The 20030-nt window shown below is 38.8% G+C and overlaps 1 protein-coding gene across 1 annotated transcript in view; it reads right to left on the minus strand.

Annotated features, from left to right (window-relative positions):
* Positions 1–20030, minus strand: part of PKN2 (protein kinase N2) — a 151773-nt gene that overhangs the window by 39687 nt on the left and 92056 nt on the right. Inside the window, exons 7-8 of the mRNA XM_084872309.1 lie at positions 16155–16340; positions 14516–14625 (exon numbers count right to left, since the gene is read on the minus strand). Coding sequence (XP_084728435.1) covers positions 14516–14625; positions 16155–16340 — 296 coding nt within the window. The remainder of the gene's footprint in view (positions 1–14515; positions 14626–16154; positions 16341–20030) is intronic.

Genomic DNA, 20030 nt, shown 5'->3' on the forward strand with positions numbered 1-20030 from the left:
TCAAGAGATAGAAACACTGATGAGAAAGAAACATCAATTAGCTGTCTCCTGCACACTCCTACTGGGGATCAAGCCCACAACCCGGGCATGTGCCCTGACTAGGAATCAAACTGGTGACTTCTTGGTTTATGGGTCAACCCTCAGACACTGAACCACACTGGCCAGCCTAGATGTAGATAACTTTTTATGTATCCTTCTAGGTACTTGTGTTCTCAAATCTGAGGGTTCCTGTTTGTCATCAATTCTGAAAAAATCTAGGCCATTACTGCTATGGGCATGGCCACTGCCCCATTCTCTCCATTATTCCCTCATTTTTAATACTACTTAATGTATTAATCATTCTCATTCTATCCTTTATGTCTCTTAGCCTCTTTTTCATATTTTTTGTCTCTCTCAGGTAATTTCATTAGCTATATTTTCCACACCACTAACTACCTTTTGTTATTTAACCCACTTGTTTTTCAATTTCACATGTTGTGTTTCCTATTTAGTTCTCCTTCCCACCCAGTTTTAACAATTTATCAATTAACTAGAGGCCCGATGCACAAAGATTCATGCAAGAAAGGGCCTTCCATCCCCTGGCTGCTGGCACCATCTTCACTCCGGCAGGAGCCGCCTTTCTGCCTTCCCACACTGCCCAGAGTGGCTGGGATAGTGCAGAAGGCCTGTGTCGAAGCCATGGCAACAATGCAAATGGCCTGGCCTGCCCCCAGCCACTCAGCCATCTTTGTTGGGTTAATTTGCATACTCACTTCTGATTGATTGGTGAGCTTTGCAAAGGTACGGTTAATCTGCATCTTACTCTTTTACTAGTGTAGATGGTAAACCATGTTTAATCACCACCTTTCCTTCAATTATTCTTAAGCATATCTCTGACATCTAGAATCACATTTTATTTATTTATTTTTTAAAGAATTCTGCCTTGTCTTCTTGGTTCATTACTCATTCTTTGCTCATGTTTTTATATTCTTCTACTATTTATTTAAATAGTTTAAACATTTATTTTCTCTCTCTCGCTGTCAACTCTTCCTCCTTTTTCTTTTTATTAGTGAACATTCTCTATTATTCTGCTTTTAACAGCACTGATTACTGATAAAATTTTCTAAGTTTCAGTTCTAAGGACTGGACACATCCTGTTTCTAATAATAATAAAGATCATTCTCTTACAGTACTAAGGTTAATCAAAATAAAATGTGAAAGGGAAAAGATTAGACATATGAGTTTAGTGTACCCTCTTATCTTTTATTTCAAACTCTCAAGGAAGAATTAAACTTTATACAGGAGAGCTTGGGGAATTCAGGAAAAGTGAGAAATTATATAGCTATTGTGTTTATAATAAACATTAATAAAGACCAAATTTTATAAGAAAACATAAATAGCCAAAACCGGTTTGGTTTAGTGGAAAGAGCATCAGTCTGAGGACTGGAATGTCCCAGGTTTGATTAGAGTCAAGGGCATGTACATTGGTTGTGGGCACATCCCCAGTAGGGAGTGTGCAGGAGGCAGCTGGTCGGTGTTTCTGTCATCGATGTTTCTAGCTCTTTATCCCTCTCCCTTCCTCTCTGTAAAAAAATCAATAAAATATATTTTAAAAAAACATAAATAAGGTAACCTGATAAGAACAGAAAATAATAGTCAGTACACTTCATTAAGAATCCTAGATTATACCTTAGGCCAGTGATTTTCAACCTTTTTCATGTCATATGGAACGCGTAAACTAATTACAAAAATTCCGTGGCACACCAAAAATACATACATATATATTTTTTTGCCAATCTGACATAAGAAATAAGTGTAATTTTGATTCATTCACACAAGATAGCTTTGGTTCAGTTGGCTGTTCACATTATTCCATTTGATAATCTAAGGGAAAAGAAGTCAGTGCCCCACATTAAATAGTCAGGTATTGCATGCTTTAAAAATGCTGAGGCACACTGGTTGAAACCCTTAGTACATAATTTCCTTATTAATTTGTAAAATGAGGGGCTGGATTATATCAGCAATTCTCAAACTCCCTGTCCTCTTGGAGTGGCAAATTCCAAATGACCTTTTATCCAGAATCTCTATTTAAAAAATCTCCATGCTGTCTTCTGAGAGAATTCTGAACCATGAACTTCCAGGAACACACTGTAAACTTTTCTAGATCATTTGATATCTGTATCATTTGTATAATATCTTGAACTCTAAAAAGACCTATGAATCTTTGTATCTTGAAAAGGCCAGAATCAGTATGGACAGCTTAGTTCCCAGAATGCCTTAGAAAAGAAACTTGACATTTGAGGCAAAATGCTTAGCATGAACATATCAGACAGTTTAAAATAACATTTTCTATAAATATATCTGTGAATATTTTCTATAAATAATTATGTATAAATGGAAGAAATAAAAGAGTAAAAAGCACACGAGAAAGTAAAATGTACCTTGAAAACAGAAGGAGTTAGAAAAATAAGGAATGTGTTTTCTAACAAAGAAGTTTACATCAAATTAAGAGACAACATGCATATCAGGAACCTAAAAGGTCTAGTTGGTCTGAGGGATGAATAGCTTCACTTTGCCATGCAGTATTTTCAAAATTTCCAAGGGAGGATTAATTCAAAGTGGAAAGAATGGAGAAAAACAAGGTAGGTGAAGATTACAATTACAAATGAACAACCAATCAACAGTTATCAGTTTTTCTATACCTCTAACACTGTAGTCTGAGTAATTTTTTGTGTGTGTGTATGTGAAGTATATTTATTTATTTATTTTAAAATAAATCTTTATTGTTCATATTATTATAAATGTTCCTCATACCCCCCTCCCCCCATTGCTCCCCTCCACCAGGTTCCCACCCCACCCTCTGCCCTTTCCCCACTCCCCATTGTCCTCATCCATAGGTGCACAGTTTATGTTCAGTCTCTTCCCCCACCCCTTTCCCCTTTTCCCGAGAATCGTCAGTCCACTCCCCTTCCATACCTCTGATTCTATTATATTCACCAGTTAATATTGTTCATCAGATTTTTTTTTTTAATTCCCTTGGTTTTTAGATTCATTTGTTGATAGTTACATATTTGTTGTTCATAGTTTTTATCTTTATTTACTTTCTCTTCCAAAAGAACCCCTTCAGCAATTCATATAATTCTGGTTTGGTGGTGATGAACTCCTTTAGCTTTTTTTTTTTTTTTTTTTTTTTTTTTTTAAATAAGTGAAGCTCTTTATCTGGCCTTCGATTCTGAGTGATAGCTTTGCTGGGTAGATTATTTTTGGCTGTAGGTTCTTGTTATTCATCACCTCGAATATTTCTTGCCATTCCCATCTGGCCTGCATGGTTTCTGTTGAGAAATCAGCTGACAATCGTATGACAATCGTATGGGTGCTCCTTTATAGATAACTACCTGCTTTTTTCTTGCTGCTTTTAATATTCTCTCTGTCTTTTGCTCTTGGAATTTAATTATGATGTGTCTTGGTGTGGTCTTCTTTGGATTCCTTTTGTTTGGAGTTCTGTGTGCTTCCTGGACTTGTTGGTCTAATTCTTTCACCAGCTGGGGGAAGTTTTCTGTCACTATTTCTTTCAGTATGTTTTCGGTATCTTGCTCTCTCTCATCTTCTGGGACCCCCAAAATTCTGATGTTGGTTCGCTTGAAATTGTCCCAGAGGTTTCTTACATTATCTTCAACTTTCTGGATTCTCTTGCCTTCTTGCTTCTGCAGAGGAGTGTCTTCTGGGTCTTTAAGTTCCAAATCTTTGACTTGATTCTTGCGATCTTCCATTCTGTTTTTAGGACTCTGTATAATATTTTTTATTTCAGAGAATGTATTCTTTATTTCTTGTTGATCCCTTTTATTTCTTATTGATCCCTTATTAGTTCTTGTTGATCCCTTTTCATCTCCTCATAGGTCTTATCGACCTTTTCTAGGAAATTCTTGAAAAACCTTATAAGCGTGGTTTTGAACTCTATATGCAGTTTCTTCTTTTCCTCCATTTCTTTTGTTTGTGATCTATTTCCTTGTCTTGGCATTTTCACATCTTCCTTGAGTTGGTAGGGTGGCTTTGTGTGCTAAGGCGTCCTATATGGTTCAGTGAGTCAGCCTCCCAGTTCCCTGAAATGGACAGTCTTGGTGTAGCCTTTTGTGGGCTGTGTGTGCAGTCTTGTTGTTAAGCCTTGCTTGTTGTTGGTATCACTGGGAAGCGTTGATCTCCAAGCCAATTGGCTATGAGGATCAGAAGTGTCTCAGCTAGGAGGGTTTCTGTATTCCGCTTGAATGGGGCAGAGTCTCGGGGTGGCACAGACAAGCTTTGTTTGGTTGCAGACAAGCTTTAGATTCCTGTCTGCCCCTCCCTAGGAGAGTCCTATTGGCAGCGAACGAGGAAGCTAGCCACTGGAAGGGCTTCTGTGCTCTGCTTGGATGGGGCAGAGTCTCGGGTGGTGCAGACAAGCTTTATTCAGGCCTTCCCTACGAGGGTCTGGTTTCTGAGACCCGCAGTAATGGCCACTGGCTTCACACACCTCCGAGAGATCTCTGCCCACTGCCTGACAGTCTGGCCTCTCCCTGTCTGGGGCCGTCTATCAGCGCAATAGGGTGGTTCTGTTTTCCTCCCAAACAAGAAAGCCAGCCTCACATTAGCTGTCTGCCCTCTCTGCAGGCAGGGAGTAAGCTGGTAGTAAACTCGGCCCGCCCTCTCCGCGCTCCGCAAGGAAGCGGGCAGCAAAGTCAGGATGCTGCCTTTTGCGCGCACAGTTCTATGCACCTTCACAGTTCCTAAGGTTCAGCGTGCCTTCTTTCTATTTCCCAGGTGGTAGAGCCTCCTCTCAGCCATCCGTCCGGTGCTTCAGGGTGATGTTTCCCCTGCTTTTCAGTTCTAAATTCAAATTTGTTATGGTAGGCTGCATTCTGGTGCCTACCCTATGCCGCCATCTTGGTTTCTCCTGCAGTTTGAGTAATTTTAAACCACTTCTCTCTTCCAAGTTTTCATCATTTTCTACTGTGTCATCCTCTGTGCAGCTGTTATCTCATTCAAGTTACCATAGAGGAAAGAGCATCCATTTAGAACAATGGAAGTTGATTATCAGCTCTAAAATGTATTAATATGTAACTAACTACTCTGGTTCTTAGATTCCTTAATTATAAAATGATCACAAGACATTTAGCTACTTTTAAATTCTAATTTAAACATATAACTCTGTAACACAATAACCTGGCTACAAGGGAAATCTAACCAGCCATTTTCTCTCTAACAATAAGTTTCATTTTGATAATATTTCTTATAAAAAATTCTATAATTACTTTAAATAGGCTCTGAAATGAAAGAAAATGACATTTAATCAATTAATTTCCCATTACCTATCATGTTCCTCTATTATACTCAAATTTATAGCCGCATTTCAAAGCCCAGGGCTAAAAGAAATAACTAAATCAATGAGTGGCTAAAATGTGCCAGGCAATGCAAAGCATTTATTTATACTACATCTCAGTTTTGAAAGAATCCCTTATAATATTTCTGTGATGTTAATATTTCATCCCCATTTTAGAGATGGTGAAACAAGTGCCTAATAGTAAGGTTATGTAACTTGTCTATTATACAAAAGCTAAGAAGTGGCAGATGGACAATAAACCCAGTCTCTTTGGCTTCAAAGCCAACGCTACAGCAAATCTACTAATCAAAAATGAATGGAGGAATAGGCAGACCTTTCTTGCACCTCCTCCCTGGGATAGACTGGATATAAAACTGAAGTGGGAAACATACACCTGGAATTACATCTGAGGTCCAGCTGATGAGACTTATAATAAAAGACAGAAAAAACCGGGAGACCAGTAGGAAGAGCGAGGTCGCTACAGGAGCTGACCCAGCTTCCAAGGGCAGCAGGCCGAGAGTGAGGAGCAAGCTCTGAAGCTACAGGAAAGTCTTTTCCCTCAGAACAGTGGTTGGAAAACTGCGGCTCCCGAGCCACATGCGGCTCTTTGGCCCCTTGAGTTTTTTGCAAAGGCCAGTTTAGGAGTACCCTAATTAAGTTAATAACAATGTACCTACCTATATAATTTAAGAAATTTGGCTCTCAAGAAATTTCAATTGTTGTACTGTTGATATTTGGCTCTGTTGACTAATGAGTTTGCCAACACTGCCTCAGAAGATCAAGGCTGGAACCCAAGGCTCCATAGTCCAGAGCACCAGACCTGGGAACAGCAGCCCAGGTAACATCGGCTTTGAAAGGCAGTAGGGTTGCAGGAGCTGGCTGAGTCTGGAGCTGGTAGGAGAGAAAGCCCCAGTTTTGTTTTTGTTTTCTTCATTTGCAGCTACTCACCCGAGGCTTCAGTGCAGAGGGAGGCACAGACTTGAAGTGCCTAAGGAGAGGCTGGGGTAGGAAGCATTGCAGGAAAACGTGGAAAAGCAGCAGCCAAGAACCCTGTATTTGGTTGCTCATAAGCATCTAAACTTTTCACTGAGAGAAGCTAGCCTCTCCCAGTAGCCATGGGACAGGTGAAAATAACAACCACCTCACCCTTGGTGATACGGCCTACCCCATCCTCTGGAGCTCTGCCTGTCACACCCTGCATTTTGACTTTCCAGAGGAAACAAAAACAGAGGCCAAGCCTGCCAGTTTGAACAGTCTCAGGGAGCATCCAGGGAACATGACTGGTACTTACTTTCCGTGCATGGGAGAGCTGATAGAAACTCCAGGTTTCCAGCTGATCCACAGGATTGCGTATAAGAATCTCTGTCCAGCCAAGGGCAGAGTAATATATGACAGCTAGCTAACAGACAAAGGCGGGAAGAGGAAGAGCCCAGGGAACCAAGGAATGTTTGCTGACTCATCCCTGGGCCCCATGCTATGAACAAACCTGCATTAGAGGGCAGACTGACCCTTTCTACTTGCAGCCAAGTCCTGTGGAGACAGACACAAACTGTGGATCCCTTGGAGCTGGCAAGCACATTGCTGAAAGCCAAAGGAATACAGTTTCTGACAGAGGTCAGCACCTAAGTACCTCACGAGAATCCCAGAATTGGCAGACAGAACAGTTAGCCAGTCATCAGAAGAGCAGGATCCAAAAGGAATTCCCATGGGGCACTAAACTCTGCTGAAGTGAATACCACTTCATTTTTTTTCCTTTCTTTTTACTTTTTTGAATTTTTCTTTCCTTTCTTTTCCCCCCTTTTTAAATTTATCTTCTTTATATATCTAATTTTATTTGTTATTATTCTAGTCTATTGTTTTGCTTATATATCTAATTTTCTTCTTCCCTTTTTAAAAATATATTTTTAAAGAGGAAGGCAGAGGAAGAGAGAAACATCAATGAGAGAGAATCATTGGTTGGCTGCCTCTTGTACACCTCACACTGGGGAATGAGCCCACAACCCATGCATTTGTCCTAACTAGAAATCCAACCTGACCTGGTTCATAGATGTTTGCTCAACCACTGAGCCATGCCAGCAGGGCTCCTCTTCCCTTTTCCTACTCAATCTTTTTTTGTTTTCTTTCTCTCTTTTCCTTTTCTATCTGCTTTCACCTATATTTTCCTTTTCATATTTTTTTCTTTCATTTTCTTTCTCCTTTATTTTAAAACTAGAGGCCTGGTGCACAGAATTTGTGCATGGATAGGGTCCCTAGGCCTGGCCAGTGATCAGGGCTGATCCAGGCCTTCCCATTATTGACTGGGGTCTTCCTTCATTTTGCGCCGCCCCCTTGTGGTCAGCCCACATTATAATGAGCGATTTGTCTTCCGGTTGAACTCCTGCAGGGACAACCTGCATATTAGGCTTTTATATATAGAAATGTTTTCCTTCCCTAATTGCCCTAGTTCTTTATTCTTAATTTTCACTATTTCAGCTCTGCACCTACATATTCCTTTTTCTCCTCTCCTTTCATTGTTTTTCTTTGTGTGTATGTTTATTGTTGCATTTCTCCTCATTTTTTCCCTACTATCATTCCTGCACTCCTTTCTCCTAATTCTCTCTTCTCTGATGGTTGCTTTTATTGTTACTGTTGAGGTCTTGTATGTTTTTGTTTTGTTTCACATTTTGTTCTGTTCTGTCAGCACCTCCACAACAGCTCGCATGACAGAGGTGAGCTACATAATAAGCCAGCCTGAGAGGAGATTCCATCCATGAATGGGACAATAACATTCAAGACTGAACTACAACAGGAGAACCTAATTAATTCAAGCAAAGTTCTTTCCTAGAGCACCCAGCTCAGGAGAGCTAAGAGACCACACTACTGGGTCCCACAAAACACCTACTACGTAAGACCATCCCAAAAAGTCTGGGAGGTATAACAGTTTGAACTAACACATAGAAACAAATACAAAGGGACAGCAAAAATGGGGAGACAAAGAAACAACACCCAAATGAAAGAAAAGGAGGAATCAACAGAAAAGGAACGAAAAGAATGGAGGCAGTAATTTTCAGATTAAGAATTCAAAGTAATGGTAACAAGGGTGCTCAAACAATTCAGTGAGAACTATAAACAATGAGAATTATAAGGGACTTAATGAGGGCTATAATCCACTTCTCCAAAGTGGACATACAGAAGTCCAAGAGACATATGAAAAAATGCTCCAAGTCACTAATCATCCATAGATGCAAATTAAAATGACAACGAGGTATCGCCTCATACCTGTCAACAAATGGCTATCATCAACAAACCAACAAAAGACAAGTGCTGGCAAGGATGTGGAGAAAAGAGAACCCTAGTACACTGCTGATGGGAATATAGACTGGTGTAAATACTGTAGAAAACAGTATGGAGTTTCCTCAAAAAAAAAAAAATTTGGAACTGCTATTTGACCTAGTGTTCGGACTTCTAGCAATATATCCTAAGAAGCACAAAACACCATTCAGAAAGAATGTAGGTCCCCCTATGTTCACAGCAACATAATTTACAATAGCTATGATTTGGGAAATAGCCCAAGTACCCATGAGCAAATGAGTGGATAAAACAGCTATAGTATGTATACATCATGGAATACCAGCCTATCTAATAAAAGAGCAATATGCAAATTGATTGTACCTCTGCTATACCCACAAGCCACACCCACCAGCCAATCAGGAGCAAGAATGCAAATTAACCCAACCAAGATGACTGTGGCCACAGAGAGAGCAGGAGGCTTGAGTTGCCCCCGGCGACAGAGAAAGCCAAGCTTTCTGCCTGCCATGGCATGCCTTGGCCTCCACTTAAGGCTATGAAGTTTCAATTATAGAAGATAAATAAATTCCAACAAAAATTGCTGTGGCCACGGAGCGAGGAGAGGCTTGGTTCCACTCAAGGCTATAAAGTTTCAATTATAGAAGATAGATAAAACCCAGATACCAGAGCCTCCACTTGGGTCGCGAGGGGGCGTGGCCAGCCTACAAACCAACAAAGGCCTCTTGCCCAGGCTGCCCCATGTCCCAAGGGAACCTCCACCCAGATCCAGGACACCCTTCAGGGCAAACCAGCCGGCCCCCACCCATGCACCAGGCCTCTATCTGACCTAATTCTATCTAATAAAAGAATATGCAGTCTAAACCGGTTTGGCTTGCAGTGTTTCCCAAACTTTTGACATCTGTATACCCTTTGTATAATTTTCGTAACGCTGAGTACCCCTCGTACTCATGAGAACGTAGAATTAGGCGCAGCTAAGCACGGTGCAGTGCATATTCCCACCAAACCCCGGTGCAACGCGTACCCCCACCAAACTCTTCCCGTACCCCTGGGGGTACACATACCACACTTTGGGGAACACTGGCTTAGTGGATAGAGCATCAGCCTACAGACTGTAAGGTCCCAGATTCGATTCCTGTCAAGGGCATGTACCTTGGTTGAAGGCATATCCCCAGTAGGGGGTGTGCAAGAAGCAAAGCTCATCGATGATTCTCTCTCATCGATGTTTCTAACTCTATCAATAAAATATATTTTTAAAAATATGCAAATTGACCGTCACTCAAACACACAAGGTAGCTGCCCCCATGTGGTCAAAGATGAATGCCCCCATGTGAACACAAGATGGCTGCCACAAGATGGTTAGCAGTTGGGAGGGGCCAGGTCTGCAAGGGAGAGTAGTTGGGAGGGATCAAGCCTGCAGGGAGAGCATTTAGGGGTGACCAGGCCAGCAGAGGAGAGAAGTTGGGGACGACCCAGGCCTGCGGGAGAGCAGTTGGGGGGGACCAGGCCTGCAGGGGAGGGAAGTTAGGAGTGACTAGGCCTGTAGAGGAGAGTAGTTAGGGGCAAACAGGCTGGCAGTGGAGCAGTGAGGCATCAATCAGGCTGGCATGGGAATGGTGAAGGGGTTATCAGGCTGGGAGGCAGAAGTGGATAGGGGCAATCAGGAAGGCAGGCAGGCGAGCAGTTGGGAGTCAGCAATCCTGGATTGTAAGAGGGATGTCCAACTGTCCCTTTAGGACTGACTGCCCCTCTAGGTAAGATTGGGCCTACACGGGCAGTCGGACAACCCTTGAGGGGTCCCGATTGGAGAGGATGCAGGCTAGGCTGAGGGACACACACCCCCGTGCACTAATTTCATGCACCAGGCCTCTAGTCCTACATTATAAAAGCCTAATATGCTACATGTCCAGTCATCTGGTCGGCTGATCAACTAATCAAAGCATAATATGCCAAGGCTACTCAGCTGCTCACTATGATGTGCACTGACCACGAGGGGGCAGACACTTGGACTGGTAGGTTAGCTTGCTGCCGAAGTCCAGGCACTCAGGGCACTCAGGACTGAGTGAGACAGGCCGGACATGCCTTGGAACCTTCCCGCAATCCCTCTCCAGCTGGCCAACCTCCTGTGTCCCTCCCTGGCCCCAATCGTACACCAGTGGGGTCCCTTGGCCTGACCTGCACGCTCTCACAATCCGGGACCCCTTGGGAGATGTTGGAGAGCTGGTTTCAGACCAACGGCGGAATGACCGTCACTCTGATGTACACTGACCACCAGGGGGCAGATGCTTATGCAGGAGCTGCTCCCTGGTGGTCATACTGCTCCCACAGGGGGAGTACTACTCAGCCAGAAACCGGAATCATGGCTGGTTAGCGAAGCAGCAATGGTGGGAGCTTCTCCCGCCTCCATGGCAGCACTAAAAATGTCCGACTGATGGCTTAGGCCTGATAGCTGGGCTAAGCCATCAGTCGGACATCCCCCAAGGTCTCCCGAACTGTGAGAGGGCACAAGTCTAGCTGAGGGGACCCCCAGAATGCATGATTTCGTGCACCAGGCCTCTAGTATGGGTATAAAAAAGAAACTCTTACCATTTGCAACAGCATGGATAGACCTGAAGAGTATTATGCTAAGCAAAATAAGCCAGTCAGAGAAAGATAAGTATCACATGATCTCACTCATATGTTGAATCTAATGAACAAAGTAAACTAATGGAACAAAATAGACCCAGAGACAAAGAAGCATGAAACATACTGACGAATTTCAGAGGGAAGGCAGAGGTTGGGGATGGGCCTGGGGGAAGAGATAACTGGGCAACTTATATGCATATATGCATAACCCATGAACACAGACAAAGTGTGGTGAAGGCCTGGGGGAGAGGAAGGGGGAAGGGGAGAGAAGTTCAGGGTGTCATTGGGAAAATAAAAAAAGGGGGACATCTGGAGTACTTTCAACAATAAAGATAATTAAAAAATAAAAAAAAATGAACGGAACCCTAGCTGATTTGGTTTAGTGGATAGAGCATTGGCCTTTGGACTGAAGGGTCCCAGGTTCGAATCCAGTCAAAGGCACATGCCCACCCGGGTTTCTGGCTTGATCCCAATATGGGGCATGCAGGAGGCAATCGATCAGTGATTCTCTCTAATTATTGATGTTTCTCTCTCCCTTCATCTTTGAAATCAATAATAAAAACAAAAGAAAACATGGAAACTGTACAAAACATTTTATGGTCATAAATATTTCTATGTATAAACAGTTTAGAAAGAAGATGCAAATATAACAAGACATGAAGACTATACCTATGCACACTGACAACCTTAATTGTATTTCTGTCTCTGGTGGGCTTGATTGAATTATATTGGTCTAAGTATTTAAACAGCTAATTTAAAGCATGTAAAATACTATTTTTCCTCCTGCCCTGAAAGAGAAATTATCAGAATTGAAAAATATCTTAGAAGTGTAGCCTTTGTAATATAAGAAATCCCTTACAGTCTCTTATAAATTGCTCACTCAACTTTAAGAGAGAATTTATTATTTCCTATAGCACCTCATTTCATTTTTAAAAAGTATTATTCTTTGTACTGAAATGAAATCTGCCATCCACTGACTTTTGCTTTGTCCTCCAGCCACAAAGCATACAGTCAACCCAAGGATAGAACATGTACTACAGCTTACTACTTACTTGGCCCTTCTCCAAGCCTTTGGCAAACACTGCTACTGGATCAGTTTAATTTTCTCTGAAAACCAGAATGCATCCAATAAGTCGTAATAAGCTCTAGAAAATCACTACCAATCGATTATAGCTGGCACACACAAATTGAAATCTTGTTATCCTTAGTCTAATTCTTTCTGCACGTGTTTCTTTTAACTTTAAAGATAGTTATCAAAGCTGTTAAATCTCTTCTTTAATAAACTTAAAATCCCATTTTCTTTCAGTTGTTCCATTTGTAACAAGATTCTCATAATCTCACCATTCTAGCATTCTTTACTGAATAACCTTTTATAATGCTTATCTGATCTAAGGTAAAATCTGATCCAACTCAAAGATTTTTTATTTCTCTTTGGCAAACCTTCTTTCTCCTCCTAATCTTGGGATACTGCTTATGATTTGATAGGTAAACCTTTGTTTTCTTATAAAGTCTTCCCAATTATGGGTAACTATTTTCATTGGGTTCTATAGTCCACGATATCAGATCATTTGTTACAGGTAATTCAGATGATGTCAACTCCCCTACTAAAGCCCCTCAATTGTCTTCCAATATATAGCCTATAAAGATCCTAGCAATCTGGCACTTACCTATAGTTGCTATTTTACTTCACAATGATCTGCTCACAATTTTTATTCTTATGACACATCAAGTTCTCTACCTTGAAGGTAGGGGACATATACTTTGTATCTTCTGCTAGGAACTCTCCCTGGATCTCTGCAAGTCTGGCAATGTTTCACCCATCAGGTCTCAGGTTAAATGTAGCCTTCTCAAAGAGACTTTCCCTAATTACTCTATTCAAGTTAGCCCCCCTCTAATTTAATTACACCATCCCACTTACTTCATTGCACTTGTATATGAAAAAAACAACAACTTGTTTGCTATTTATCTTCATTCATTAGAATGTAAGGTCCATAAATTTAGGGAACTGAACTATCTTGATCAAGTATCACCAGCATGTAGAATGTTTGGCATAGAACAAAAAATCAGTGATTATTAAGCTTACGAGTTTCCTGACAGCAGTGAGTATATATTATTTCTGTATACTATAACTACTAAAATACTTGGTACATGTAAGATGGTCAATAAATATTTGTGAAATAAATAGAGTGATCTTATCCACTTAGCATTCACTAATCAGAAGACTTCCATATACACATATTAGAGCCAAGAAAAGCAATGATGTGGGATCTGATTAGGATGCTGGCTGTGAGGATTAAAAAAAGTTATAAATTGGAAAAATATTTTAAAAGTAGAAGATAAAGCAGTAACTGCCACTTCACATCATCATTAAGAATTATGAATCTTAAGTATTAATATATATTATTTAAAAAATGACATATGTACCATCAATCTGAATACTAAATGATAAAAAACTTAATATCCTTTTTACATTTTAGATAAATCATGATTAAGTTTTACTATTTTGTTCCCATTCTCTAATGAATGTATTAGAATGAAATAATAAAGTTATTTATCATCATGGATTTATTTATTTTTTAATCCTCTCCCGAGGATTATGTTTTTGTTACTGATTTTAGAGAGAGAGGAAGGTAGGGAAAGAGAGAAACATTGATGTGAAAAAGAAACATCGATAGGCTACCTCTTGTATATAACTCAACCGGGAATCAACGAATCAAACCTGCAACCTGAATATGTGCCCTGATCAGGAATCAAACCAGAAACCTTTCAAATATGGGATAACACTCCAACCAACTAAGTTGCACCAGCCAGGGCTCAGCAATAATTTAAATTTACTGTAGGATAAGTTAATCTCTATGGCTACAGATTGCATTCTAGCCATTCACATAATTTATGAAAGCCACTGAGACACATGGAAGCCTGGATGATAGCTCATTTCAAATCCAGCTTTGTTAATATAACCCAGAAATGGTGGGTCAAAAGAATCACCTTAGTGCTTAGAGAGTGCATTACTACCATAAAATATATTTCAATATTAGATCTCACCTGGTTGCTAATCATTCAGGTTAATACAAACTACACATTTTCAAATTACTATACAAATGAAAGCTACAGCAGCAATCTGATATTCACCTCTATCTAAAGGTAGATGACAAATGTCAAGAATACTAGGTTTTTCAATTCTGTTAAAAATAAAATTCTGTCTTATGAAACATAAATTTTACATTCAAAATGAATACAAGGAAAATTCAAGTAAAAAGTTTCTCATCTTACCCTGTCTAGTTCCAGTGTAAACTTCTGGTCCCATGACTGATTGGAAATGGGTTTCCAGCTAGTTTGACCAACCACAGTATTATCTAGCTTCAAAACTGCGCAGACATCATCTGTAATTACAATTTATAAAATTGCTTAAATATTTAAAAACATTTAAAATAGAGGTATCACTGTTTAATAGAAATCTTCCAATCCTTCAAAAATAAAGTTTTTTTTTACTCATTATTGAAGCTTCTGAATCTTAAATAGCTAGTTTTATATATATATACACACACTACCACACACACTCCTAAGTGATCCTGTTTGACAAAAACATCAGCTGCTATTTTATTTATATTAGAATGTAATTAAAAGGGTGAACAAATGACCGGCAGCTGTCTGCCACAATGTACGTGGATGCTTGTAGAGCTGACCGTGAAACAATGTGAAGGTTAGGGGTGTTGAACCCCCGTGCAGTAAAAAATTTGTTTAACTTCTGACTCTCCCAAAACTTATCTACTAACAGCTTACTGCTGACTGGAAGCCTTAGAAATAATATAAACAGTCAAATAATACACATTTTGTATGCTAAATGTGTTATGTGCTGTATTCTTACAATAAAGTAAGCTAGAAAAAAGAAAATATTTTAAAATCATGACAAAGTTTATTTATAGTATTGTACATATTTATTGAAAAGATTCTGGAGATAAGCAGATCTGCATAATTTAAATTTATGTTGTTCAAAGGTATATCAATAGCAATCATCCAGCTTTTCTCCCTCTATATTTGCTATTTATAGTTTTTTATCTTAGACATTTTTAATTTTCACATTTTTCCTAAAGTCTATATCTACAGGAAAGAAAAGTCTTGTTAATCTTTGTTCTCTGTTATAGGTGGAAATGTCTTATGCCTTCCTCTCTAGTTATACATTTCTATCATTTTATAATTATACTTTTTTAATTGATTTTAGAAAGAGAGAAAAGGAAGGAGAAAGGGAGGGAGGAAGAAACATCCATTTGCTGTTCCACTTATTTATTGGTTCTTTCTTGCATGTGCCCTAACCAGGGAAAGAACCCACAACCTTGGTTTACTGGGATGATGTTCTATCTAACTAAGCTACCTGGACAGAGCTGTAAGTATACTTTAAAATGTCTCCAAAATGCTTCACAAACCTGTTATATTTCACTATTACCACCTTCACCTGCTTCCCCATTTCAATATACTACTGGGTTAGTGGGCTACTATTTCAGTAAACAGTGGTTATCAAAGTTCAATGTTAGTTTAGAAGTGCCTCTATATAATTAAAAGAATCAAGATGTGACAAGTCCCACAGACTTGTGTACACTTTTAGTGTGGCGTAGAGAGTGATACCTAATATTTCATTCTTCCAAAAGAATAGTATATGTCATTCAGTTTTCTAATTAATGCTTTATGTCATTCAGTTTTCTAATATGTTTTCAATACTTTTTTTGTCTTTTTTCATGTTCCTGTCATTACAGCTTTTAATTATTTTAAAACTAAACTATGAAAATCATTATTTTAATGGTCCAACTTTGACTCTCCCCATTCTACTGTGTCCCCAATGCTATATATATATATATATATATATATATATATATATATATATATATGATTTAAAAAAAAAATTTAGTTACTGAACTTGATAAGTCATCGGCCTTTAGGAGATTTCGACTACTTCCACTTTTACTTTTGCTTGTTCTGCTCATGAAAGATGATCTGGTTTCACTTGGACTCCAACCAGGTAGTGCAACTGATGTTGCTTTTGACCGCCCAGGAACATTTTCTAGGATATCTTGACAGCCCATAAGACGAACTTCCAAAGTACCTGTTAGCATAAAAAATACCAAATAAGAACATTCATTCTATTTTAAAAATATTTATTATTGAAAGTATTATTTAGGTCCTCCTTTCCCCCGCAAACTTTTTCCAGCCCACTCCCATCCTAAGAACATTAATTCTTAATATATAAAATTCAGTCTTTGTTAGCTATTTAAAAATGTGGAGGTGGGTGGCTGAGGGGGAGGAGAGACCTGTAAAGTAGCAAAATCTCTTCTCCCAGAGGATCTGTGGTGTAACTATCATCTTTCTTATTTTAATTAGAGAAACCTATTGAAAAATCTTAAGGCAACTATATGAAATTTTACAGAAAAACAGCACCTCCCAAAACTGTCTGTAGGGCATAAAACAAGTTATAAACTTCCTGTGTATTTGAATTCACACTTCTAGCATTACACAATAATAGCTAGGATATGTGGGAGGGGAAACACATAGTTAATATGCCTATTAAAATAAATATTCAGAAATTAGAAATCTGACAGCTGTGTTTAATAGTTATATAGTTAATATAGAAAAGGACTTTACAGGCTTCTTTTGCATAAATAAATGGGTTTCTGTTCTATATAAAGATGTAAAATAACATCTTTCCATTCTAATAACTTAGTCAAATAATTATGGCATGTAATTATCTAAGCACAAAGTAATTGCAATTTCCTTAGGCAAATAAATACTAACGGTGTTCAAATTGAAAATTAGGAACTGTAAGTTAGGGCATCTGGAGTTACGGCTTTGTCATCTTTTGATTTAAAAATGGTGCTTTAGTATTAAAATTTTAGATATTGCACATAACGTAACACTTTAGGAAGAGTACTTCCTGGTAAAAGCTGCTCCATTAAACTTAAATAATTCAAGATTAATTTTAGTTAAATCTAAAAGTAACCAAAGGGCTTTTAACAGAGTTAAAAAAAAAAAAAAAAAAAAAAAAAAGCCTGGATTTGTCTTCAACTCAAACAACTAACAAAATCAAGACAAAATATTTTGGGGGGAAAGTATTAAAATACTGCATTTCAGGCAATGAAAAACAGTGATCCCTAAGAGATGGGAAACAAATGAGATGAACTCTAAGATTGATTCATCTTATTGCCTTGAGAATATCCAGGACAGAGTGCTGGGACAGAGAATCTCAGGTGGAGCTAAATGAACTACCTGAGTTAAGGAGACAGAACTGAGACAGAAATGGCCCAGGCTGCTGGAGGCTAATTCCAGCATGTCATAATAAATGCAAGAAATCCTCAAAAGGTTGATGGGCTTCTATATTCAGCAGGGCTGAATACATATTGTTGCTTATTGGAATGGCCAAAGGCATTTCCTCAAACCTGAAAATCTGCATATATTATTGCCTGTTACCAGACTGCTGAAGGCATTTTAGTCTACATGTTATTGCCTCCTGCTGGCAACAGCTGAACAGCCAAAGGCATTTCCTCCAACCTAAAAATGCCTACTGTATACGTACCAAACTTACCTTTGATATGTATATGTTACTTTTCTAAAGGGCAAAATGTGGGAATAAAAAGAGCCCTGGGTCCGGAAATAGAATTTAGCTACTACAGCTAATCTTCCTCTGGCTCCCCAAAATGCCTTCCAAATTCATATTTCTTCTCTAGACTCTTTATTAATTTACACACAGCCCTTCTCCAGATTCATGAACCCTTCTAAATGCTGGATATCACCCTGGCATTACCAGGCAACTATAGTTCATAGAAGACAACTGACCAGAGACAAAACTCCTTGGATATACAGAGGGTTCCTCTTATCAAGTATTCAGCCTTGATCCAGTAGTAGCGAATAATTACTCTTAGACTAAACAGTGTTCTGGTTCCACACAACAAATCTTAAAAGCAATTCCCAAAATATAAACTGCTTCTAAGTAATTTAACTGTGAGCTAGAACAAAGCTCAAAAATATTTACAGAATTACACAAATATCCAGCACCCAACAAGCTAAAATTCAAAATGTCTGACATCTAATCAGAGATTACCAACTGTATTTGTTTTCTATTGCTGCATTTTCAATGACCACAACTTAGTTTGAAACAATACCCACTTATTATCTCACAGTTCTGTGGGTCAGAGTCCATATGGGCTGCTTTGCACTTTCTGCTAAAGATGTCACAAGGTTGAAATCACTGTCTGCCAGACAAGGCTCTTATCTGGAAGCTCTGAAGAAAAATCTGCTTCCAAGCTCATTCAGGTTGTTGCAGAATCCAGTTTCTTGTATCCATAGGACTAAGGAAACTATTTTCTTGCTAACAGCTAGGGAATGTTTTCAAGTTCGAGTAGCCACCTGTATTACTCCCCATGTGGCCCCTTGCTTTGTGAGCCAGCAATGGCACATAAAATTCTTTTCATGATTCTGATTTCTCTTATTTCCTCTCTGCCATCAATGTCTGAAAATTCTCTGCTTTTAAGGAGCTCATGTGATTATATTAGGCCTACCCAGATAATTGTCCTTTACATTATCTCAAATTCAACTGATTTAAAAGAAAATAAACAACTGATTGATTAGTAGTACCCTAATCACATAAGTGAAAACAATCCAAATAGCAATGGCAGGGAAATGGATAAACAAATTTTGTTATATTCACAAGACTGAATACTACTAATAAACATATGAAACTGCTAATACACATAACATAGATGAAAATCAACATAATTATTCAGAGTGAAAACGAACAGATTATCCCAGCAAAGAAAACGGAATATACTGTGATTCCATTGATTGACTGATTGCTTTCAGAAAGGGAGAGAGAAACATCAATAACGAGAATCACTGATCGGCTGCCCACTGCACGCCCCACACTGGGGATTGAGCCTGAAACCCCAGCATGTGCCCTTGATCAGAACTGAATCTGAGATCCTTCAGTCTGCAGGCCAACACTATCCACTAAGCCAAACCAGCTAGGGCTATTGTGATTCCTTTTATATAAAATTCTACAAAATGCAAATATGTAGTGACAGAAAGCAGATCAGTGATTACCTTGAGACAGTTATGGGTAAGGAGAGCATGAGAAGAGCAGCAAAGACAGATTACATGAAGTATTTGAGGACACTTTTGGGGACCCAGCAATTATCTTGATTGTGGTAATGGTTTCACTTTAAATATATGACAAAACTTATCAAATTATAACTTTAAATATGTGTAGTTTATTATATGTCAAATATACCTCGATAAAATTGTTCTAACAACTGGATGTTGATGATTGTGACACAACCACAAATCTTTACTAAAAATCAGAAAATAATATACTTGAAGTTTAGTGAATTCTATAGTATGTAAATTACATTTCAATAAAGCTGCTAAAAGTGGAGTGGAAGAAGTTCCAATCTCATGTCTGGTTAGGCTATGCAAATCTTACCTAATTGTAAAATGTTAAGGCGGATTAAGTATAATGGATTCCATTTTAATTTTAGTTCAAAAGAAACAACTTGTATTTGTGTGTTTTATTTGCTTTTTTGTTGTTAAACTGGAAAACTTAGTTCATTTTCAGTGTAAATGCTCAGCTGTAAAAGTAATCCCGGGGAAATTGAAAACATCTGGTTACTACCTCAAACCCTGGTAGCTTATTAAATATTTTAGTAATTTCAATATTAGGAGATAACAATGCTCAACACCTGCGTTCATTTGGGGAAAAAGAAATCTAGAGGGATTTAAGATCTTTATTAAGCAACTAGAAGTTTCT

This window comes from Pipistrellus hanaki (genome assembly GCF_964339955.1).
Source record: "Pipistrellus hanaki genome assembly, chromosome: 2".
NCBI lineage: Eukaryota > Metazoa > Chordata > Mammalia > Chiroptera > Vespertilionidae > Pipistrellus > Pipistrellus hanaki.